This window comes from Venturia canescens, chromosome 4 (assembly GCF_019457755.1).
Source record: "Venturia canescens isolate UGA chromosome 4, ASM1945775v1, whole genome shotgun sequence".
NCBI classification, from domain to species: domain Eukaryota; kingdom Metazoa; phylum Arthropoda; class Insecta; order Hymenoptera; family Ichneumonidae; genus Venturia; species Venturia canescens.
The window spans coordinates 6,688,497-6,714,262 of record NC_057424.1 but is presented as its reverse complement, the minus strand read 5'-3'; the positions used below and the strand labels follow the sequence as shown (position 1 = coordinate 6,714,262).

Sequence of the window (25,766 nt, the reverse complement as noted above, 5' to 3'; positions counted from 1 at the left end):
GTCCAGTTCTCGTTGTCCGGCGATACTATAGTTGTCAGTTTCCCGTACCTCCCGATCACCGAATCGCTATTGGCGTATAAACAATTTTACATTCCCACCTCATTCTTGAGCGGCTCAGTCATTCGACTGATGGCTCGAGGGTGTCGATCGAGCGTCCGAGATTCGAGGTTCACGATCGCCTCTCGATTTTCGCACGGAGCGAATAATGTTTGCGTCGTTGCAAAACCGCTGAAAATTTTCTTTCACAATGCCATGACTTCTTCGATCGAAACGGTACTGAAATTCCGATGGAAAAATAATAATCAACGTTTTTATGCAATTCGGGATATTTATAAAAGAAATTCCGTTTGAACGAAGAAGAACTAAGGGACGATTCGCCTCCTTCTCAAACTGCCGGATCGGCCTTGCTGTGACAGACGAACTGTAAACGCACATGGAAACCATGAGTGAGAGCAAAGTCGCAGGAAGACAAGTCTGATCGGATAAAAAGTGGGAAATCATTGGAAAAAAAACAGCAATAAACGTGCATCCAGCCGCAGTCCGATAAATATTTATCTTCAGGAAACTAAACGAGCTCTTCGAACGTACGAAAGATCAAGGATTATTGTGATTAACACTTTTTCAGTGAATCGCTGAAAAAGAATATCGAAGATGGAAAAATGAAGGAGCTCGAGAAACTGCAGAAAAGTTGTTTACGAAATTTCATAATTTTTATCTCACTTCGATTAATAATATTGCGGGCTCGACGGGGCGACGCGATGAGATAAAGAAATTTAAATTATTCGAAAATGAAGGAGCTCGAGAAACTGCAGAAAAGTTGTTTACGAAATTTTATTTTTATCTCACTTCGATTAATAATATTGCAGGCTCGATGGAACGACGCGAAAAGATATCGAGAGATAGCGTCTCGTACGTAAAACTCAACACCAAATGTTTCCTGGTAAACGAAAACTCTTCAATGCTCTACAAAAGCAACACCGATAAGCCTGCGTGAGTATTTGTGTTCGATCACTGGGTAAGATCAATCACAACTGCTTCATACGACTCGGCAGTGGTCGCCGCTGCTTGTACTCGAAACGTTGATCGCGCGATGAGACTTTTCCTCACGGGCATAGAGTCCTGCTGGTGGTTGCCCAATTCGATGAATACAAACTTCAAAATATTTTCGTCGCAGTGATTGTGCTTTGGAAGCAGGTGTGTTTTTTAAAAATTGTTTATGAGCGATTATTGTGGGCGCATTCCGCAAGAAATTACATGAATTAAAAACCAATATTTCATGGCTTTTTCATTGATTTTTTCCATATTTTCACTCCTTCATTTTTAGCATGTTCAGAGTCCCAAATAAATAAACTTTTTTCACAGGCAGTCGTAATAATATTTTTTTTTAGAAGCTTCATATATGCCCTTCAAAACCGCGTTTGAAATTTTGAAATCGGTTGGTTAGAAAAAAAGTAATGAATTTTTGTTTAAAAAATTGCGTTTTCGCAGTTTTCTATACATTTTCGGAGAAAAATCGATTTTTCGTCAAGTCAGCTTCTTGTCTCGAACTTTTACTTCATACTATCTTCTTCGGCATAAAAAAACACAGAGATTCATGTGTTTTCAAACCTCATTACGGCTTCCAGAACGATTTTCCGAACAAAAAACGTGTGGGGTATATATCTACCCCGGTTTGTAGGATGAAGGTGAAAAAAATGGGTTTGTCGTTCAAGGGTTAAAAATAAGGGAAAAATTATAGTAGAGAAAAATAATGAATCGAGTTTCGATTCTCTCGAAAGTTTCGAAAAGTCGGAAGAAAATAAACTGAAAAAGGTTGATCGCTCACTGGATTATGTCGAATTAGCTATTTCCTGAAAATTCTTAAATAAATAATAAATAAATTTGAATTTATAATTTATAAATAATATTAAATGAAGAAATAAATAAAAAATTATAAATTAAAAATTTTGTAGAGTAATTTATTTAAAAAAATTAAAATTATTTATTATTTAAATTCAATTTTATATATAAACTATAACTTTGATTCCACAAATGAATATTTTTATTAAACTTATTAGTTTTTATTACTTTGTTAATTTTTCGAGTAAAGTTTTTTGGATTAAGCTAAAATAAAGTGAATCCGTGACCGCCTGGGACGTTCACCCTGTTCCATGGTGCATCGGTGCTCGTAGTTCGATCCACGGGAAGGACAGTCATCCAAGCATTATTCATATTTATTAACTTTGTGGAGTTGTAAATTATTCATTACTCCAAAATGCACCGGGTGATGCAGCCAAAGTCGAATTTAACAATTCAAATACTTGGCAAATATTGAACGAGGCAGAGAAACGTCGAGCATCGAAGAAAATACGATTTTTGTGTACTTTGAATCAGTTCTTAAACAAGTTTTTATCTTCCCGAGTGTCTTTGCGGGTACAAGAGGACAATTGAGACGTTGGCGATGATCGAATACGTTTTGAATGCAGTCGTGGTGAGGAGGAAAAAAAATTTTTCCAAGAAATTCCATTTTTTTCAGTTTCTTTATTTCTCTCGTTAATTCTGCCATAAAAAAATATGTACAAAGTCATAAATAAGATAATATAAAAACAGTATAACGTATTCGAAAAACGAATATACCGATTCTTTCTTGGTCCCTTAAGTCTATAAGCATTTAAAATCTGTCTTATCGTCGTATAATGCATTTACAAGATGCCAGTATTTCGGGTACGGGGTCGTTGATCTTTTATCACGCGTGAATTGTACGTTGAACGCAATAAAGATAATTTGATAATATTTATTTTTGGTTTAGAACCGAACTGTCGTCATCATCGCACATTTCGGTCGCATTAAGAGTATGGATCAGTCGATTAACCTCACTTGGAATTTTCGAAATCGAAATTCTTTGACACAGTTTGATTGATTTAAAAAAGGCTCCGCTGTCAGCCTACGTAGAACGATGGCAAAAATCGACTGACAGAGCCTTTTTTTAATCGGTCAAACTTTGTCAAAGAATTTCGATTTCGAAATTTGCAATTATCTCTCGCGCACTCATGGTTGCGATATACCGACTGATCCATCCTCTTAATTTCGTTTATCGAATTATTCACTCTTTGAGATCGAAGACGATCGATCATATTCAAATATTGCTAAGTATAAAATGGAAAATAGAGTTTTTTCGATCTACCAACGTCGCAGTTCTTTATAAAATGCGCATACATTTGTAGCCGCAGTGGTTCGAGCCATACGTGCGAGTGCAATAGAAATTGAAAAATAGACGTTCGTCACCACGAGAAACTCGATTTTTCGAGTAAAAACAAAAAGCAGTCGCCGTTTATCCTGCTCACAAAACGAGAACAACGCGCAACGTCCATTTGTCCTGAAAAAACAACGATGTCGGAGGACCGTGCGCTGCACTATTCCTGCCAGCTGGATCGTTGACGAGTCGCCTTGAATACCATCACCCACCGTCTTACGAAACCAAAAAAAAAATCAACGATACCGTTTTTAACGACACAATGTGCAAATGATATGCAAAGCCCAAATCGCTCGTGCTTTTGGCTAGTTGCTCGGTATCTAAAGATTTCAAATGATTTTTTCATGGCTCGGTGGTTGATGCCAGCCACCAAAAGCTCGTTCAATTTCTTGAGCTACAGCAATCGTCAGATGATCGCTCCCCGGATTTCCCACTATCTGTAAACAAATTAAACCTCATTGACGACCAGAACGCTCATCGAGCTCTTATAAATTTATAAATTTGATGAGTTAGAACTGACTGATTTGTGTTTCAAAAATAAATTCATCAAACCCGTAAAACCTTGCACAGAAATGATGAACCTAATAATCAGTAGTAAATTAACCTTTTAAGGACGGGGATTTTTACGTTAAATCGACCTTTTTTACACGAAATTTGTGCATAATATCGACGAACTTTTCAAGCGGAGTGCCCGATCAAACTAGTAGTCGATATTTCGACCAGACCCGTCCTTTAAAGGTTAATAATGAATTCGTGATTACTTGGACTCCAATTGGAAGACCATTCCTATTTAGTCCCACCGGACATTGGGTAACTGGAAGTCCCAATGCGTTGAATATCATCATGTAAGAGACGTTGCAAACTTTGTGAAATATCTCATAAGGATAATGTGCTGGACCGATGAACGAAGGGTATATCAAAACGCCATTGTCACCTAAAATATCCTGCAACGAATGTTGTCACTATTATAAAACTAGGTTTATAACGTCTTAAAACACTATTGTGGACTATTCTTTGTGGAAACTGGTTGAAAATAAAAGAAATTATTCGAATTAGTACATGCATGATAACGACACCAGTCGACGGGTCCAAAATAATATCGCTAATATTGAATTCACAGAAAATTCAAAAATTTTGTCCAAATTACCTGAAATCGAGTTTTCAACAAGTTGTTCTTCTCGACCATCCGATCGTAGTGACTCACGGGAAGCTTGTCGGAAATTCTTTTCAGCACCCCATAAACAATGTTCGGGAAAGTATGAGGTGACACGAGACAAATATATCTCAGACATTCGACGAATACACTCTTCCATTCCTGAAACCGAGGGAAATAATTTTTTTCAAGAATTTATTGAAATTTTGAGATTTCTCCAATCACATAAATGATGTTTCGAAATTTATTATTCACGATATAAAAGAAAAAAACGTACGCAAGGATCTGTTCCTTTTTTGAAGATTGAATCAGCTCCATCCAGACGCAGTAGCATGGAAGCTCCAATTTCGAAAGCGTACCTCAGTTCTTTGATGTCAGCCTAACAAACAAATCGTTGAATAAACAACGAGAATAACGGTCGATCAACATTTCAATTATTCGTTCATGATTTTTGTTTGCTTCGAGACTGCAAACTTCCGAAGTCAATGTATTTTGGAGAAAAATTACATACCCTTTGAACTTTAGCTGCGTGATACGTTTCCAAGTGAGCAATTACTTTTCGAATACTATCTTTGATTTCCCTGTCGACGGGACTCGTTGCTCCGGAACCGCCGTCATCTTCCATATAAAAGAATCTCACTTCGGACATGGGAACCTAAAAATCAACTTTATTTTCTTCACTCTTAATTGATTTGATAATTTTGAATTTGTATTGATTGGTTTTTTTTCTTTTGAGATGTTTACCACTTCTCCTAATCGTGAGATCGGTGCGTCCGATTGTCCAATTGTTTTCAAAAGTATCGGCAAATCTTGAGCGTATCTGACCATCGGTCCGATAGAGAAAAATGAAGACCAATTTTTATCGGTGCAGCCAGGCATGTGACCCGTCGTCGAAACCCATTCTGTCATTCATAAAAATAACGATTTTTCAAACATGCCTTAATCGGCCGATACAATTTATTTTATTCAGAAACCTGCCACTAGATGCAGTACAATTTTCTAGTAATTTTTTTTTTTTTTTTAATTGCCCTTTTCTGCATCGATTTACTCAAAATCCTCACCACAGCCTCACAATAATATTTTCTCATCGAAAATTTACATCATTGCTAGGAAATGTGCTTTTCCCACTATTTTAAGGTAGATCACGCCCGAAGGATCGTATCTTATATGTGTCTACCTTGGATCGATTTTTACTTCCTAATTAAAAATATAATCACTTTAAATTGATGTCAGAGTTATTAATTCGAAATTGTAAATACATTTTTCAAACTTTTTTTTTTGGCGAATGAAATGACAAGCCATTAATTAAACGGGGATTCCTCACCGACTGAAATTTTATTCGTCCCTGGCTGAAATACTATAGTTTTTAATGTAAAATCGCTTTAGAGAGAGAGCAACGAGAAATGGATCAAGAACAAAGTTTTAATAAAAAGACAAAAGACTGTGACAGGAATGGCCCGAGCCAAGAAGACATAAAATGCCGAAATAAGCAAATGTGAGGTTATACGAGTGCTCATTACCAATTTTGTTCAATCTTTAAGGGAATATATCTTTATTACTAGTGAGACGATCGTCTCGAATTTTTTCCCAAACTTTCATTACATACTTGATCGTTAATGTGTACACTTTTTCATAAACTTCGTAAGAAGCGTTCTTTCGTTATATGGAAAGATAAACGATTTTTTACGCACAGTCCCTATGACCCTATGTATTTTTCTTCATATTTAAATACGTTTATGTCAATAGCCAATAAGACGAACCCTTTAAAATTTGATAGGCGTGTCAGTTAAACTTTGTATAAATTTCAAGACTTTCTTAAGAAAAACGTTTCGTGCATGAACTACCTTAACGCACATCTCTGGTTGATCTTATATATGATAGTCAAGAAAGGATTTTGTATATTTAGGCCTGCAATAAAGGCCTGTATAAAAGCAAAAAAAAATTTTCGAAAATATCAAACTTGAACTAAAATTCTGAATTTTTTTCTACAGACTAGCACAAAATACATTGAGTATTCCATCCAACGCGTTCGGCTGGGCAAAACGAATGATTGCGAAGGTTTCACTGCTCCCTCTTTTGTCCACGTTCTACGTGCTAATTGTCTAGTCGTTCAAGAATATTTTCATTTTTCGAAACTCACCCGGTGTTGGCTTATGACCAAATACGCCGCAAAACATTGCCGGCAACCTCGCAGAACCTCCGATGTCAGAAGACAAACTGAGCAGCGAGGCTCCGGCCCCCAAAAGTGCTGCCTAGTTAAGAAAAAAGTGTCAATCCGCACTCCTCGACTGATCGATCACAACAGTTTTCATAGGCTCGTTATTGCTCGTTCGTTGATAGAAGAAAAAAGATTATTTTTTACCTCGCCCCCGGAAGAACCACCCGCTGTCCTCCTCGAGTCGTACGGATTTCGAGTGGTGCCAGTAACATTGTTGTAAGATTCCCAGCACATGCACATTTCCGGTGTGTTACTAACGAGCAGTACGATGCAGCCTGCTTGTCGAACTTTTGCCACTACTTCAGCATCCTCAATCGCTTTTCTCGAGACTTCACGTTTCCTCCCCACGCAGTGGCTCATTCCTGAAAAATGTTAACAAATTTATCAATGAAAATCATGAGAATCATTCGTTTTCGAGGAGCTGGACAAACCCAATTTTTTTATTTTTACGTTCATCAAATTTTTCGTGCAACCAACAGCAGGTAAGAATCTGCTACCAATTGAAATTCGAAAGAAAAAAATTGTAGAAAATTGCCTCATGTCGATGTTCGCGTTATTATCACTTGGTTATGGGCATTTAAAATTATCGACTGAAGCCCTCACGCGTAAAATATTTTGCAGGTTTAAATATGTCGTTAAAATTACCGACCCAATGTCATTGCCATATTCATGAGAATAACTACAAACATACTTTTTTTTCATTTTTCTTGCGTCAATATTCGCGTCGAGAATTCCTTGAGCCAACATTTACTCCTTCGTAATATAGACGCGTTTCGCAGAACTATTTTCTGGTTCAGACGGTATGCGTGGCGTGAAGAATAAGCACATTTAACAAGGTGCTGCAATTCGAAAGTGACGAGCCCTCTGCCAATGAAGAGTTTATGGAAACCACGTATCTTTACTTCACATTCGTACTTTTTTCTCTTCCACTTTTATTCTTTATTTCTACTCGAAGTGACTGAGTGCTACACGAGCAGCGTTTCGTTCGAGCTGACACTATACGAGCATGAATTTCGTTTATAATTTCTTCCGTCACGCTACTCATCGCGTGGGTGCTTTTCTTCTAACGAGATTCTATTAACGTCAATTTCGTTTGGGTCAATTGCACCGCTCAGCCGATTCAGTACAATATGCTTTCATGGTAAAAACGTTTTCTTCGTCGATAATTCATCTTGGCGAATGCATCCCGGCGATCCACAAAGGAAATCACGTAATTACGATTCCTCGTTCAATTGAAACAGACAATCGATCCCCTCTTTTTTGCTCACGGAAACTGTGGCGATATGTCGAGATGAGAATTCGGTTGGTTCTCCAATGAATCAACACTTTTCAAGTATTTTTCCCTTTTGTTTCCACGTTCTTGTAAACAAACTCAAAGTTCAAGCGAACAACGTGTACGAATGGCTACGAAACGAATAGAAATTTGAATACGAATGCGGCGAAAAATGTGTCTTTCTAGACGTCACACCCTGTTTACACTAAAGTAGCACCATCGGCCTTGTATTTTTGTAAAAGTATTAACAAAAGTTTGATAAGAAATGCTGTGCACGAAAATATTCATTTCCGGACAAAAGTGATCCATGAATGGTAGCAAACCATAGCAGTCCCAGACGAAAAGTTCATTCATCTTTCTGACCTTTGGAAGCATTCCGCGAAAATCCGCGAGAGGAATTCGAAAATTCTGAGAGGACCGACGAGAAAAGAGACAAAACAAGAGGACAAAGGAAGATAAAGGCTGAAAACAGCAGGATAAGTGATGGAAAAAAATGAGTAATCTGAAGAATCCCATCGAAATATCAGGGTTTGCAGTACTCAGTGAATTCGACCCCAATAACTTCATGGCTAATTTAATCGTTCAAAAGCAAAGGAGAAGCCAATAAACGTGATTGAAATGAGAGTTTCGATTTTGAATGTGCTCGACGAGTTGAAAAATTGGCTATTACTTTCAAGTACACGGAGGAACTTGTCATTCGATCCCTCATCTAATGTTCGCTGGAAAATCAAGCTCGTTTGGTTTCTCCTCATAAAAATAACGAAACGAGAGCAAACCTCGCGATTACTCGACTCTCGCGGTCGACCACAATCACGCACAAATACTCATGAACATGTGTGTATGAAACGCCGGTAATACGAGACTGATGAACGAGTGAAACTCGTTCTCAAAAAGACCAATGGACCGTGACGTCAAACCGGTTTCAGATGCTCTTCGTGTACTCTATGCTCGTGCTATAAAAAACACGATTTTACACCTGGAACTCAATAACATTTGTGATTAACTCTTGATGCATCTGAGCTTACAAAGTATTGCCATAAATCAACGTCCGCATAATCGCATCTTCGAATAGAACGACGAGAATGAAATTACGCAATAAAATTCATCAGACAATAACAATCTTTTACATTTTCTATTTCATTTTGTGTCCTTTTTAAGGGGGAGTCCTGCTTTAGAGAGTCAAAAAAATCAATTGTCTTCGGAAATGTTTTTAGGATAGACGGAAATAACTCAGCGCAGCGAACTTTTCGGCATAGTTTCAAGGATGTTTCAAGAGTACAAAAACATTTTTTTCATGCGAGAAATACTTTTTTGTACATTTTTATGCGCTAAGTTTGATTGTCGAAGTTTCTCAGCTGCGCACAATGCGGAGATCGTAATTATTGTTTGCGACAAAAATTCCAAATTCTTTTTCCATTTTCATATATTTTTTTTTCAATACGAACCTATGGAAACTCAAAAAAATTGTGAAATTCTTACAGCACGTTGCAGCGATATTCTTTTTCTTCAGAAACGTTTTTTTTTCAAACCCACTAAAAATATAGGATTTCCCAATTTTTTCGGGTTTTTGTAGGTTCGTATCGAAGGAAAATATATGAAAATGTCAAAAAAATTGGAATTTTTGTTGCAGACAATAATTCCGATCTGCTCCACGTTGTACGGAGCTGAGAAACTTCGGGAATCAAGACACATGAAAAAAATGTGTTTGTACTCTTGAGACATCCTTGAATCTATGCCGAAAAGTTCGCTACGCTGAGTTATTTCCGTCTATTCAAAAACATTTCTGAAATTTGTGGAGTGAAATTTTCCCAAAGTCTGTTAAACTTGAGTGGGCGTGAGAACGTATTTCGGAAGTAAAAAAAATGGTAAGTGTCGCAGTCGTGATTGGAGAGGAGGTCAATGTCGAAGAGAACGTCAAACAAATAAAGTCCGAGCGAGGATTCGCAGGAGCATCGTTCGTCGTGGATACTTTCTCTCTCGCCTTTCTCGATTTTCGATCGGAATTTCGTCAGAAGCGTGACAGGCGTTGAAATCCCCAAAATATTAGTCCCGCGGCGAGGTTTTAAAAACGTGCCTCCTTTTCGCGTGCCTACCTGTGACGGCTATGCTTTCCTTCACGGTCACAGGAATTCCGAGCAAGGGAGTATCACGAGCCAAGGCCTCCTCGCTTTTTCCACCTGATTTTACGAACGAATCGACTTGACGGGCTTCGCGGAGAGCTGCTTCGAAACGATCTTCCACGATCGCATTTATCACAGGATTCACCTCCCTGCATCTCTCGATGTAAGACGACACGACTTGCTCACTCGTGATCTGAAATCATAGAAATTCATTAAATCAAACCGAAACGGTCGCAGTTCTATCCGGAAGTGGGAAATCTAAAATTCATTTTCAAACGCGAAGACTTTACGGAAATGCTTTGTGTTCGGATTAAAATTCGTTGAGCGCGAACGTAGCTTTTAAAAATGTAATATTTTTTAGAATCATTCAATTCCGAGGCAAAAAATTTTTTATAGAAAAAAAAATTCTCTACAGGTTTGTAAGATCTTTTTCATCGATAAAAAAATCACAAACTATATTCGTTAATATTTTTTGAATAAAAAAAGTTATTGGAAAAAATTTCCTAATTTTTTTCATCTGAAAAATGTTAAATATCTTGTGATTACCCTTTGAATTTCTTCGTTGATAATTGTCATTTTTTTTTTTTTTACTGTCATTGCGATTTATTGATATTCATTTTCATCCATTTTATTCCCATCAAACCGTGGGATTGACGCAATTTTTCATTATTCAGGAACGAACGATACACGAAAAACTTGTTTTCCTTCGATTTTTGTTTAATAAAAATGAACGGGAATCGAAAAGATTTGGTAAAAAACGATATCCAATCGAGTAGCGAAGTATCTCGCGATAACCTTTGACCCGAATGCGGAGTTGTAGTAAAAATGAAAAATTCCAATGATAATAATTGATTGAATTTAAAACTCGGCATAAAACCTGTTGAAATACGGGTGCACCAAAGTCGTAATTTTCGTTTAATGCTCGTGGCCATCGTGACTTTAAAGTCGAGAAGAAAAAACGCCGATAGCGATCGTCGAAGCATTTTCCATTGTTTCGTTTATCGTTGAAGATTCAGGAAGAAAACGAGGAAAATAAAAACAGAAAAAAACGTGACTTTCGAGAATTTTGATAAACTCGCCTCTCCTTTTCGTATCTTCTCCGCGAGCTCGGTCGCCGTCATAAGCAATATTTTATTGCGAATCGGTGGGCATCGACGACGATGATCGAAGAAGGCGCGTAGCCTCGTGACGGGCACGACGAGACAGCCGAGAAGAAATAATAAAACTCTCAAGATCCTTTTTATTGCTGCGTTCAACATTTCCTGCAAAATCGATAACAATAAAGAACGATTGAATTAGCATGAATACAAATTGCTCTGATTACGGCTCATCGCTGATCACCATTTCGCTTTTGCATTTTTTCACGCTCGAGAGAGCGTCGCGTGAAAAAATCTCCGCCGAGCTCATTTCATTCGAGTTATACGATCCTCCGTCGAAGAGATCAGCGACGAGAATTTTTCCATACCGATTATTACATCTAACTCGATCAATGATCGTGGACGTCGCACTCGCAGATTGTTACGATCAATGTTCTACGACGTAACTATCAGCGAATTATTAGCCTGAGAAGCCTCCCGGGAGAAATATCAAGATTTCATTCGCCGTCGAGGGCCCAGGAAGACCAGAAGTCACAATCGAGCTCGATCGATCAATTATAACCGTTACTTTCAACGCGGATCGAAAATATATCCGCAAAACTAAAAATATCCACTGAGAATGAGAATTTTCTTCATGGAACGAGTCCCGTACAGTTCTACGAAAGAATTCACTGTATTTTTGCCTAAATGAAGTTCGATCGGGGAGCCAAATTTTTCTTTCAAGTTGAGCGCATTTAAGGCCTTGGCCACTCTAGAGGCCGAAAAAAAAGGCTTTTTGGGAATTTTTTTTCAGAAATACTACAAATTAAATCGAGATAACAGAAACGTGATTTTATTATTCATATCAGTGACTGCTTACAATAATTTTTTTGAAACGATTTAGTGCAAAATGGCGGCTGTGCAGCGTTTTTGCGATGGCTCAACTTTTCAAGTTGGCCGGACTCATAACTCAGGCAATTTTCAACCGATTAACTTGAAATTTTCAAAATATCTTGAAAAATACATTGTCTATGGAAGTACGTAGGATTTTTTTTTTTATATTGCGTAGTTCGTTCGTTATTAACAATTATCTGACAATTCTTCAGTTCTCAAGTTCCTCAAGATCTTCACTTTCCACTTTAGAAGGGCGCCATTTGGCCAAAAATCAATATATCGCAAAAATCCTACGTACTTCCATAGACGATGTATTTTTCAAGATATTTTCAAAATTTCAAGTTAATCGGTTGAAAATTGCCTGAGTTATGAGTCCGGCCAACTTGAAAAGTTGAGCCATCGCAAAAACACTGCACAGCCGCCATTTTGCACTAAATCGTTTCAAAAAAATTATTGTAAACAGTCACTGATATGAATAATAAAATCACGTTTCTGTTATCTCGATTTAATTTGTAGTATTTCTGAAAAAAAATTCCCAAAAAGCCTATTTTTTTCGGCCTCTAGAGTGGCCTAAGGCCTTAAGTGACGCTGAAGCTCGCAACGTTCGAGTCCAACGAAGTGATGTAAAAAAATTCTCGGATAATTCCAGTAAATCTCGAATTTTGTTTGCTGTCCACCAATTTCGAATTCAATGATGCGTGAAATAAAAAAAAATGATGAATTACAAATATATTTTTCCTTCATTTCGTTTGCAACGTTGCAAACGCTTCAGCCTCGTCGCATTTAAATGGATCCATAGAAATAATTGAATCTCGAACATCTCGAACCACTGAAAACGGAGTTGCGTCCAAATCGTCTGAAAAAAATGTTGTTCGAAACGTCACCAAAGGATTATTTCCTGGAGAATTTTTTTTTGTAGTTTCAGTACAAAAAAACATCATTGGAATATTCGAAGTTTTGTAGTAGCCTGAACGAAAAAAAAAAAAAAAAACAAATTGAATACGAGCAACAAAATATTTTGGTATTCCAACAATATTTCGTTTTTTTAGCGTGGATGGATATGCTCAAGAAACAGCAAAGCAATATACTCGTATCTACGATTATCCCTCTAACTCGACGGGTATCTTACAGCTCAATTACGCATTAGGAGGAACAAGGTCCGCCATCCACAGTTTCACGTGAGTCCAAAACTCGTTTTATCGTGATGCATGCAACAGTTCAGTGGAATTTTACTTCTCCGGACACTTTTCTACCTCAATTTCGTACGCGAGAACTGCACAGTGAAAAAATTCACTTCACAAGGCACGCCATCGACTCAAATCTCGAACGTACGCGGTGCACAGCAACGCGCGGAAATCGACAAAATCACGGAAAACGAGAATATTTATTGCCTCGACGAATAGATATTCCGAGTTGACAGCATCGAAAAATGGACCGAAAAAGTTTAGAGATGCGTGGCAGAATGTCAAATTCACTTTAAATTTCGTATTGTATTTTTGAACTCTTCCCGAATATGGAGAAAAAAAAAACGCGCTCCAACGAAGCGAGATACGGTCGCCGGTAAACGACAGTTCTACGAATGACAAGCTGAAAAAACGCGTTGACAATGAGCTCAACGAGTAAAAATACCATCTCGATGCCAGCCTCCAAAAATGAAATGGTGCGTTTCCATCGTTTATTAATTATTTGGTTGTTGAGCTGCGTGAAAGGTGCGAGTTTTTCCAAACGTACATTTTTTATAAAGAATCGACGTAAACACATCGCTGCTCAAATCACACCACAATTATCCCTGCTCGTTCGCTACTGCAAATCGAAATACACACTGCACAAACGAAGCTAAGGTCTTCCTTGTTTCGGTTCAGAGATCCTTATGATTGATTATTCACACACCACCTTCGAGTTTCTCTCTATTTTGAATGTAAAATTTCATCTCGAAGCAATAAACGAACAGCGAACGATCTCGTCGCTTCTCGAGAATTGATCCGAAAACTGGGAAACTGACGTTGTATTTCGATTTTTTCCATCCAGTTAAGAGGGCAATAAAAAAGAAATCCGCACGAATCCACTTCGTCGGCTTCTCCAATGAAATTCTGAGAATTATGCAATAATAAAATAGAAATAAGCGAATGATACGATCGAAAAACCGACTAATTCGACGTGAGGGAAATTTCTGCGAGCTCAAAAGAGTCATTGGAAACGATCATTCGAGAATTTCATCAACTGTGATATAGTTCACTTATTTTTATCTGGCATGAAATATCGTTGAACTTGCGAAGCGACAGTTGCGCACACGTGAAAAGTTCCGTATCGCTTTTATCAAGAAAAAAATGCCCGCTGGATACGACGAGCCGGGAAACTCGGGGTTATAACTCACCACACCGTTGAAATGAAGATCGGCGTAGACGAGCGTCAGAATCGAGAGTGCTAGCTCCATTTTTCTCAACCTGATAATTCAAGGTCCTGAATTACACTTTGTTAGGTTCAATCAGTCGTGACAAGGTCGCTTTGTACATACGAATATATATATATATATATATTAATCACAGCAATCGAGGGTTATAGAGACGTTGAATTCTCGTCGATGTAGGAGAAATTTTCGTCAATTAACTGCCGGCTCTGACGCGCCGACAATTAACGAATACGCGATAAACCAAGAGTCGACGATCGTACCACTTTTTTATTGCGTGTTCTTTGTCCGATCGAGTTTCCAATGCTCTCGGGATTCCGACGACGTTTCTTACTCTTCAAAATCTAAACAGCACATTTATTTAACTTGCGCAAACGTTCGGGAAAGCTTAAAATTTTTCATCGAGTAAAAAAACACGAAAATCTACGTACCGAGTGAGAAAAATCATTCAAAGTCTCACCGAAGTTTGGTTAGAAACTGATCACTTACACTTTTGTAGTATTTCAATCCAATAAAAACAAAATCTTTCGTATGTACGAATAGCGAAAATTGTGAATCATTACTTCAGCCGCTTGCCAACACACAATTAAGTACCGATCGTAATGATATTTTTTTATTTAATATTAATAATATTAAGTCACGCGAGATGCGACCAAGTGTCGCAGCAGAGACGCCGAGACACTACGGATCCGGGGGACCACGCGTGGCGTATGCTTTAAGTCGTAAACGAGAGCTGCGTTAGGTGAGCAATTGGAAGACTGTATGCGATGATGATGGCGATATCGATGGTGGGGCATCGTCGCGTGTATTTAGTCAAACAACGACAACGGAGGAGGTCTCGACATCACTCACATGAGACTTCGACGCAGTCGTCTCCTCTACAGGTCACTTATTCGCTAGCTCGAGTGTATGCGAATGCATGAAAAGAGCGATCTTTGCCGAGAATAAGTAAAAGGATAAAGAAGGGTCTGCGACGGTGAGAGATGCATTTTTTTCTGTTTGAGCGGTTTTCTTTGCTGAACGACGGTTTCTCGCTCGGAGGAAAGTGTGAGGAAGAGTCGAAAAATCCGATTTCAAATCGGAATGTTTTCGTACTCACGGGACGTTCAAAAAATTGTGAATTATCGAAAAATATATGATACGCGCACTCGTGAAAACGACGATTTCACTTGTTTTGCTTGACGAGTGGATATTTTTTTACAGTTTTCGAGACACTGAAATTCGACGAGTAACGTACCGGCTTTTGAAACTTCGAAGATAAATATGTTATATTCCTTTCAAAACCCTCGAACCTGCACAAAATAGCGAAAAGTTAGCATCTTATTCTGCCCACGTAATTCTAACGTTCTTCATTATCGATTCACCAAGCATTTTCTAGAAAAAAAATCAATATTGGTCCATTAGCTCTGCAATTATGCCAATCTTCGATGATGCTTGCACGAAGACGCAATTATCATCTCTATTGATACAATAACGAATTAGCAATCCGGACTTTATGAATTCTATATTCGATAAATTATTTATCATACACAAATAAAAATTATTCGTTCCATCCACTCGATTGCGTTTTCAACTGTTAATCACAAACTCCACAGCATCCGATTCGATATCGGGGGAAAAAACTGTGCATGTCACCGGCAAATTGAGCTTGAAAATTCATTATTTCAAGTTTCGTACGACGAAGCTAATTTGCACAATTTAAATAAATGCCAATCTGAGAATCACGATACGGTATTTACATGGAAATTTAGTGTTGCATTTTACCTTCTTTATACCTTCTTATTATCGATGCAGTTTTTCTCACCACATTTGCACGAAAAATGTCGAAAAACTGGTGAATACGATGGCGGTCAACGAGTGCGAACGTTTCGATCGTTCATAGCGAAAGCTTCATTTAGAACGACGAATTCAAAGTCACTCTTTTTGATGCGTCAATGTTTTGGAGAGAACCAACGATCCGGCGAGCACGATGTGTAGGTCAGTTATAAAACTAACGGTACTAAATGATCGAAACGGTACTCGGGAGTCGGGCATGGGAACACTTTAATATGGCGCCCCAAAACATTGTTTTCGTACATCAGAAACAAATGAGTGACAAAGAATGAACTCACTATTAAAAAATCAAATTTGCGTCACTCGAAACACTGACATTCCATTTGCATTGCTTGTTTTTCGTAGAATCCTTTGTCCCTTTGTGCGCATCTGTTTTGATGCTTCAAGGAACTGGGCCCATTTCTGAGCACGGAACTTCGAGCGTCACGCACTACGGTTAGGAACTATTATGATGAAAAAACTTCAAGCGCGAAGGACGAACTGGACGAATATTCGTGCGTGAACAGATTTCGATCCGAAATATTTCCCGAAAACATTAACTTTGAGATGTTTGTGTTTATTGACGAATACGAAAAATTTCTAGAAAAGAGTGATCTTTTTACAATACGTTTTTGAAACAAATGTTATTCCGACTCGTCCCAAATTCTTCAACCCGCTTTTTCCATTTTTTTCCGTACTTTTGAACATGAAAGTTCACGCGCGTAGCACGCAGCACACTGAACGCACCGACACCAAGAGCAGTGAGAGCCACACGAGTGCGCCTCGTTAGCCTTGATACGTTCGTAGCAGGTGAGCTCAGTTAACCGAGCCTTGTGAAAACGGGGTGAGTGCCGAGCCTAACGTCCCTCGTTTCTTATTCCTCTTTCGTTAATCTCATAATTTTCAATGGAAAAAATTAGCATCGACTTGAAAATCCACGTTCAATATGACGAGAATGGAGAGGATTTCACGGGGGCACAAACGCTACTGAAAAATTAGCATGAAGATCATTCCAATTCAAATTCATTGAAATTTAATTGAAAAACTCAATTAGATGGAGAAAATTTCTATTAAAATGTTGGCACTCACTTATCAAATTTTCTTCGTGACGTCTAACTTAAAGTTTTTGAAAAAATGAAAAAAAAAAAAAAAAAAAACTAGAGAGCGGAAATCTGAACAGAAAGAATGTCCAGTGAATACTGAATTCGTCGTTCGGTGGATTAGAAAATCGTCAAAGCTCGAGAATGGATTGGTCGATGTTAAGACCAGGTCGAAAGTCAAGTGGGACAGAAGATACGAGATTTTATGAATACGAATAGTTTTATTCTTTTTTTTAACATCGTATTGCGTAACAATGAATTTTTCTCAGAGGTTCTTTCAATTCATTAATTCAATTGACATGTTTTATTTGACAATGCTAGTCTGAGGTTTGAAGTGTGCTCACGAATGTCGACGATGTTAATTAATTTTTCTCCATCAATCCATAAAAATTGATGAAAAAAATAAGCTCACTTTCTAATTCTACACATTTGAACGAAATTTTGTAATTTTTTAGAACGTAACTTTGGATAAAGTTGTCAAGACAAAAAATCTTCTAAACCCTTAAGGAATGACGAAAAGTTTTGAGGTCACGGAAATAATTGGGAAACAGGCGTAAATATGTCAATGAATTATCGAAAAATACGACACATGTTGAATTTTTTTTTCATCGCTTCACTTGAATTATTTCGCCCGAGTATACCGATTTCATGAAATCTGCTGACCTTTCGTTGTCAGCCCGCTTCAGCTTCGTATAATGACAACAAACGTTACGTCACAATCGCAACAATCGTCAAAGGATAATATTGCGCAAACGTGATGTTCGGAAAATTGATTTGTAAGACTGATGATGCACGTGCAAATAATGTTACTGCGAGTGACGATTCGATATTTTGTTTCAAAACACACCCGCCATCGTATTAGACCGAGGAATGAGTTTTTTTCCTGAAACATATTTTAACCGTCGAAAGAATGGATTCCGAGTTCTCCGCGGGAATAACAATAAAAATGAATATTTCGAAGCGTCGCTTTTCTCCTAAATCATTGGTTGACAAACTCGCCAAGTTTTTTCAGTCAATTCAACTAGTAAGGACAGACGAGGCCGTCGCGAAAATCGTGATTGGTGAATAAACGATTAAATGGTGGATTATATTGTGGGAATGATCGCAGGCGACGTTTCCTGATTACATCGAGCCTTCGTTTATTTGAGAAAAATACTATATACATTGCACAGATATTATCACTAGGGTCGCTAAAGCGAATGAAGAATTCATCATTCTTCTTTATTTGCATTGGACAGAGTTGCCACGCGACGTCATGGAGAATATTGGACGAAAGTTTGGTTGAAATGATCGTGAAAAAAAGTGTGTCGCACGAAAGCAATTGAAGTGGGAAATTCAACGTTTCTCGTCACAAATCACAGACCGTCGTGTGTAACTTGCTGCGCCAATTTTGGTCTCTCGAAAATCGAGGAGGCTCGCGCGCGCGCGCGCGCGCGTGTGTGTTTGTGTGTGTGTACGAAAAAGAATCGTTTTTTCGTTCTGTAAGAAAACCGCAAACTTCTACGTACCTGTGCATTTTTATACGAAATTTTGAACTTCACGAACGAATATTGTGAACGTATTTCGCTTTACAACAAACAAATGAAAAGTTGTAATTGAAAAATCCAAGGGATGCGAAGCATTTTCCTGGACTCGTCTTTTCGTCGATAGCACCTCGGATGCGTGAGAATCGAGAACTTTGAATAATTATAGTGTGTGTGTATCGTCGTGAAGAAGAAAAAACAAAGGAATGGGGAAACGGAGATTTCTCTATATATTATTCTTTCGGGATTTTCATTGGATTGTTTTTTCTCTCATACTTTTTCGAAGGCAAGGTTATGTTTTGTTTATCCTTTTCGAAGGCGACGGTGAAGCTGTTGCATGTTTGCTGACTCCGTTGTTTCTCTCTTCACCCGTTCGAGCACTGCGTGAATTACAAGTTTCGACGAAAATCTCTACATACAATTACGAAGCTTAACAGTCGATACATAAGCTTATTTTTTTCATTATAAAAAAACCCTAAAACGTCGATTTATTTATCAACAAGATTTCTCTCTGTCCCTTCCCCCTTCTTTCTTTTCGAATGTTTTCATCTTCGAATCGTTATTCGCTGAATTCTACTTGTTCTTTCTCTCTCGCTCTCTTTGTGTTCTCCATCATACTCGTCATTTTAAGTACTGAATATAATTTAATTAATCGGTACGTAAAGTTATATTACTTAAATATTTAGCGTGTGCAGAGAGTCAGCTACGTAAACGTGCATTTTTTTGTTGTTTTTTTTCTTTTCAACTTCATAACCTCATCAGCTCTCACTCACGATTTTTCATATCGCGTCGATGCGATGTTCCTTCTCGCTTTGTCAACGCACGCACGATTTTTTCTCACCTTTGTAACATAGCTTATATAGTAATAATATTCACTTCGTTCATATCTTTTCGCACAATCGCTAATTTATCGTAAAAAAAATATGCTCTAAAAACACAGCGAACGTTGCATTCATTGCTTCGTGTTTTCCTTTTCTTTTTTAACCTCAAAGAGCATTGTTCGTCGTGAATAACGCACTCACGCACATACACACATTGACAGGCGCGCGCACACACGGGCATTCACACGATGTGAGTATACGCATTGTAGTCTAGAATATTGGATATAACACAGTTTTTTCGTTTCGGAAAAAACTTTAGCATCCGAAAAATGGTTTTTTTTTCACACTTTTGCAACAGCGCGTTATATAAAAAATAAATTTTAGTCCGTCCATCGAGCCCAGATATTGTGACTGACTTTGTAATTTATACCGTGAAAAAAGCTGGCCTTTCTTGTGTTTACCGTTACGTTTTTGTTATTTATTTATATAATAGATTTTTGTTTGTTTTTTCGTTTTTCTGCTATTTGCCTCGATCAATATTTATCGAAAGAAATCTCTCGTCGGAGAAAGTGAATGTTGAAGATCGCATCGTTGAAAGGCAGCGAAATTGTTGCTGTTTTCGTGAGTGAGCGAGTAACATTTCAAATTTCAAACGAGCTCTTTCTGTAAATACTACAAACAAAGAAACAACGAAATTTCGGCCCATTTCAACGATTCGCATCCCAACATCGCATGTAAATTCATGTACCGAAATATTTTCCAATTTTTATATTCAACTATGTAGTATGATTAATTCGATCGAAATTTATCATGCAGGAATCTAGTTCTCATTAATCGCCTGTCCGATCGACCTAATTTTCATCGATTATTATTAATTTTACGCTTTTTTCTGCTCTCCCATTATCCAATTCAAATCCTATCTTAAGAGACTCGAGAAAATATCTCTCTCTCTCTCTCTCTCGTCAAGTCAAGTCCTATGCGCACATACACGAAAATAGCTACAAAGCACGCGTAACCCTATTTTCGAAATCCTCCACAAAACTTTGTCTGTAAGAAACGAAGTTCATCCTTTTTATCTACTTTTGTTTCGCTTATCTCGAAAATTGGTCGCCTCGTCTACTCCACAGAAACAAAAAAGGCGCGAGATACTTTGTGCAATTCGAGTCATTTTTACTGACAAAAAATTCATTTAAAAAAAGTACTAATTATTTACTGTCATTTTTCCTTTTCAATTCAATTGGGCCAATGATTTTTTCCTACAACTGATGATTGATCTCTCTGAAATATCAGGTGTTTTCATACTTTAGTATTTCTCAACACGTATTCCAGAGCCTTCATATAGAAATCATCAAAGAATGTAGAAACCAGAAGATTCGATAAGAAAGATTTTCGGGTTCGTTGATGATCCCATTTTTCAAAAATCGAAATTCCATATTCATGTAAAAATCACTAATTTTTTCCACACTACTCGAGTCTCAGTTTGTCACTAGCTGGCAAAAAAACAAAAACGATTTTGAAGATTGCATACGACTGGGATTTGTTTTTAACTCGAGCAATTCGTTTAGTTTCTGGTTTTCAGATGGACCGTTTACATTGGGGAGTGCTTATCGCTAAACGTCACGAGAAAAATTGCATCACCCGTCATCGACTACATTTTTTTGCTTTCTTATTTTTTAAGATGACTTTCAAAGGTTCTTGTTAAATGTAATTTGATGTTCGAAAAAAAAACGCGTTCGTTCTTCACTATTTCCCAGAAAAAACATCAGATTCGGCCACCTTTATCCGGTGCAGTGTCTTGTTCAAACAATGAAACATTTTGCAGTGGACGTGCAATATTTGCAAATTCGATACTCAAATTATCTCATTAAAAGGAATTTCAAGAGCTGCGACAAATTTGCATATGCTTTATGGACCCGAACAATTGTTTATGAATAATTGATGAATTTTTTCCATTATTATTGTAGATTTCTCACGTTTGTCTGGAATTTTATTTCAGTATTGAGTGCAAGAACAAAAGTACCATTTAAAAATCTTTTGTCGACTACTTATGCAGCGATAATGATTTTCTTACGGTCGCGTAAAAATGAGAGAGAAAAACTTTATTTTTCATTCATGTGGAATCTCATTGTTTTTTTGTATTCTCAGATTTCGCAAAACCGCGAAAACTCTTGGACTGTGGAGCCTCGGGAACGTTGGCGGTAAAAATAAAAAAGTATTGGAGAAATATTTTCTCATAAAATTTGTCGATGCACTCGAGAACAGAAGGGGTAAATAAATAACAATGAAAAAGGGGAGGAAGAAGTTATTTTCGAGAAAATATGGAAGATTCAACGAAGATTAATAAATAACGATTTTAAGAGGGACGTTGCCGTTCGCATCGTTGGAATGCAACGAAATTTTCTATTTTTACTAATATCTATATGCAGGTTCAAACGAAAAGTATACACGAACTTTTTAAATTAAACTTTTGTCTGGAAACCCAGAGAATGAGCATGAAAGAAATCGCAACGAAAAAATTATTTAAAAATCGATAAAAACGATTTCGATCACATTTTAACGATGCGAACTTTGACAACGCGTTAAAAACGAGAAATAAAATTCGAAACAAAAAAAATATATATCCTAAGTATTATGGGTCGGGAGGCATGACAATAAATCATAGCGAAACGATTCAACAGTACTCGACGTTGCTACACGTGTGTGTATGTGTGTGTTGACTGTACCGTATTCACTTTTTTGTCTGCGCATTTCGATCTTCTGGGACTTAAATTAATACGTAAAAAACTAAAATTGATATCCTCCATTTGACTCCAATCATTTTGTTTGTCGTTTTGTGCGGTAACGAGTAAAAAAAAAAAAAAAATTTACCTAAATATCGAAAAAATTACGAGTTCGAAAGCTCGAGGAGCATTTCCGAATATTAGTTTAAATAATAACGCGAAGTAATTGTACAGTGGTTAGCGGAAGTGAAGGAAAATGAGAACAGCGCGAATGAGATTCTTTGGAGGAAGGTTTTTCTCTGCTTTGCTTTTCGTCCTGTGCTTTCTTTCCTTTTCGAGGAGAGGTATTTACCCGAAAAATAATCGTTCATCGCGCATCCTTTGCCGTTAGCTTTTCTATTAACTCCTGTAATGGTGCCAGTTCTCGTCTCTCGATAAGATTGAATTCCTGCAACGAGCGACAATACTTTTAAATGACAAACATTGGATCCGAACATCCGAAGAAGTGGGAATAATGCGAAAAGTATAGTGCATTTCACCAATTTATATTTTAGGATTCTTCTTAAAAGTATGGATCAGTCATCAAACCCCATTTAGAATCATTGAAAATGAAATACTATGATAAGAATTTCCATATCGAAATTTGCAGCTATTTTTCTCCCACTCACGGTGGCGAAATACGGACCGATCCATACTCTTCAATTTGATTATTTCAACTCTATATTGAGTAAAATAGAAAGCGCATATCTTGAAATTTGAGGTCAAGCGTCATCGGAATATGAGCTGCTGTCAAATATTCGCAAATATGCGAAAATGCATGTTTAGGGATAATCGACGAGTGTTGAGATGAAAATATTAAACGGCAATTTGCCTATATTTTACCTGTACGAAAAAAATAAAATGCTTGAACGAAGTATTGAGATGAGCCTCTTCGCCCAGTTGAACAACTTCGCTGAAATGTTGATGATAAATGTGCGCATATACCCGAAACAATCGCTTCAGGATAGTTTTCGCAATGGATAAAAAATTTTTTGGAAACGGTACACCTGAAACAAATGGTTTATTGAAAGCGAGTTGAATAATTAAGTTTTCTATCTGCCATTTCATAGATTTTGCAACATTATTTTACCAATTTTCGATGGAAATAGCGTTTCATCGTCCAGCTGATCTTGAACCCACGTCATCAAATAATCTATGTACTTGGGAGCCGAACATTTGATTGGTTTTTTAACTGTGTGACCGTCCGCCCAGTGATACTCGTATTTCGGACCCGCCGACATTATCGGACAACTCTCTTCTGTACAAAATTCCGTTATTGTGCCATACAACATGTTGATTTGGTTGAAAAAATCCACAGCTGCAATGAAAAAAAAAGTTACAAATAAAGTGTAGAAACGCATTCATCGAGAACCTCTATTTCTATTAAATTCGATATTTTTGTGTACTATTGAAAAAAAATCACACAAGAATGGCAATTGTTTTTTTTTCTTTTTTAATGACAATTAATGCTCTATAAAAATAAAGTACAAATTGTGTGTGAAAAGAGTATTCAATAATGCAAATTGACATTCCAATGTGCTTGTCACAGTTCAGCGATAAAAATTAATATTATTGTGGTATTTTGAAACAGGCTTGGAAGAAACTATAAGGAAACTGTTCACTTGTTTTTTTTTTAGAAAAAAGTATGTTTCGTACGTTTCAAAAAAACAAAGCCTGTATACTCACTGTTGACCGCCACCCATTCGTTGAGATCTTCTCCCTCGGGGAGCATAACCGCAAGTCGCAAATTGCCCGATCCAAGCGTCGCTGCAGCATGTTTCATCAAATCATACTGATGAGTTCCTTCAGGTATATTTTTCTTCGGCTTAAATGTTTTAGACGAACGGCTTCCACTGAAATCACAAATTCGTTTTGTTAAGCCTTCTCTTTGTTGCAAAAAATTATGATTCATTATGTATCTATTTTGTCTGCATTCAGATAATCATCTTCCAAAGTGCTTTCATCATGCTACTTTCTGATGGAAGACATTTATTGTCAAATTGAATTGGAAGCAAAAAAGATTTGATCCAAAAAATGTTCATTAAATTTATGAAAACATATCTACATATTAATGAACCCTCTTTTTGTATTCATAAATACAAAATTTCTACAACATTAACCATAATAAACTTTACAAAAGAATTGTCATCAAAATATTTTGTGCATTTGATGCACAAAATTTATTTAAATGTGATTATTTTTATCTAGTAAACGAATATTTGAATAGTTATGAAATTGAGATTTTGAAAATTGATTGAACAATGAAAAAAACAAAAAAATTATTTTCAAGATGTTTTTATTTTCAACAAGAGAGTAGCATATATAGAGTGCATTTCCCTTGACAAATGACTCATAGCCAAGCAACTAAAATTGTCGTAATGACGTGATTGCAAGAGGTTCGTATCGAGATCGTACATCAATGACGTCCACGTGAAACAATTTTCTATAAATAATGGATAATGGAAGAATTGATATTTATGAAAGAAATGACGAAAGAAGAACATGGAAAAAACAACTTCTTATATGAGGACAACGCAAAATTTTTACATTGGAGGACGAAGATATTCGTCGTAATTCATAGTTCAAGAGCCCATGAATCGACATGAAAAACAACACTAATCTTGAAGAAGTCAATTTCGAGAGTAGACTCTTTGTGCCCTTTTCAAGTTCCAAAACGAATTTCACAAATCGAACCACACAACACACACACACACACACGTACACAACCACACGACTGTTCCCTTGAACGCGAACGTTAAACTTTTTTTGGTGATCTTAATTTCTTATGACTCTACTCGGAATTAATAATTCGTTATTATTTTTGCACGCACAATGCGAATACGTTGACAATATTATCGAACGCACGGTTATGCACTAGTAAACAATTTTATAAAATTTTGTAAAGCATTGAACAAAAAAACTTACAACAGGAAGCTCATCTTTGCTTGGGCGATTGTTTTGTCGTATGAGCGAGATAATTATATATATATTATATATATATATATTTACGTATATATGTATATATAGATATGTATGTTGTTTTTTGTGCGAAAGGCAAGAAAGATATTACGATGGCGGCTCACGCGTTAGGATTAACGTGAAACCGCATATAGAACACCTGACGAGACGGTTTGTACCCGTGCTCGAGAAACAATACACTAATTTGATCTGCTTTAATATACGATGATTGTGTTTGTAACTCGCAACGAAAATAGGGGATCCGAGCGTGAGAGAGACGGAAAGACGGCTTTATCTTTATCAACCCTCTAGAGATCCGTCGAGCCGTCGTACCTCGTACCGTCGACACTATGCACGCACTGATATATACACTTGACCTACACAAAATTTCTGACACATGCGCGACAGCTACGAGAATCA

The 25,766-nt window shown here is 37.2% G+C and overlaps 2 protein-coding genes and 1 long non-coding RNA gene across 8 annotated transcripts; 1 reads left to right on the top strand and 2 right to left on the bottom strand.

Annotated features, from left to right (window-relative positions):
* Positions 1-8: 8 nt before the first annotated feature.
* Positions 9-14,922, top strand: LOC122409043 (uncharacterized). Its single transcript, XR_006260592.1, has 2 exons — positions 9-1,194; positions 13,016-14,922. It is a non-coding gene; the product is annotated as an uncharacterized lncRNA (long non-coding RNA).
* On the bottom strand, positions 2,501-16,917 carry LOC122409033 (fatty-acid amide hydrolase 2-B). 5 transcript variants are annotated; one of them, XM_043416238.1, is made up of 12 exons: positions 14,805-14,859; positions 14,341-14,410; positions 11,076-11,258; positions 9,970-10,189; positions 6,748-6,965; positions 6,526-6,637; positions 5,130-5,287; positions 4,897-5,040; positions 4,663-4,764; positions 4,380-4,547; positions 3,994-4,176; positions 2,501-3,669 (listed from the first exon to the last, which is right to left on the bottom strand). In XM_043416238.1, exons 1-12 carry the CDS (start codon positions 14,819-14,821, stop codon positions 3,562-3,564), a joined length of 1,683 nt encoding a protein of 560 aa, XP_043272173.1. In that variant the 5' UTR covers positions 14,822-14,859; the 3' UTR covers positions 2,501-3,561. The 5 variants fall into 5 exon arrangements, with proteins under 5 accessions (XP_043272173.1, XP_043272175.1, XP_043272176.1 ...); XM_043416240.1 differs by lacking the exon at positions 14,805-14,859 and adding an exon at positions 14,637-14,697; XM_043416241.1 differs by lacking the exons at positions 14,341-14,410; positions 14,805-14,859 and adding an exon at positions 16,138-16,917.
* Positions 16,918-18,399: 1,482 nt separating this feature from the next.
* Positions 18,400-25,688, bottom strand: mats (MOB kinase activator-like 1). Of its 2 annotated transcripts, none has more exons than XM_043416253.1 (5): positions 25,314-25,688; positions 24,075-24,241; positions 23,479-23,706; positions 23,232-23,395; positions 18,400-22,797 (listed from the first exon to the last, which is right to left on the bottom strand). In XM_043416253.1, the coding sequence occupies exons 1-5, from the start codon at positions 25,325-25,327 to the stop codon at positions 22,717-22,719; spliced, it is 654 nt and encodes a 217-aa protein (XP_043272188.1). In that variant the 5' UTR covers positions 25,328-25,688; the 3' UTR covers positions 18,400-22,716. The 2 variants fall into 2 exon arrangements, with proteins under 2 accessions (XP_043272188.1, XP_043272187.1); XM_043416252.1 differs by lacking the exon at positions 25,314-25,688 and adding an exon at positions 24,936-25,071.
* Between the last annotated feature and the right edge of the window lie 78 nt (positions 25,689-25,766).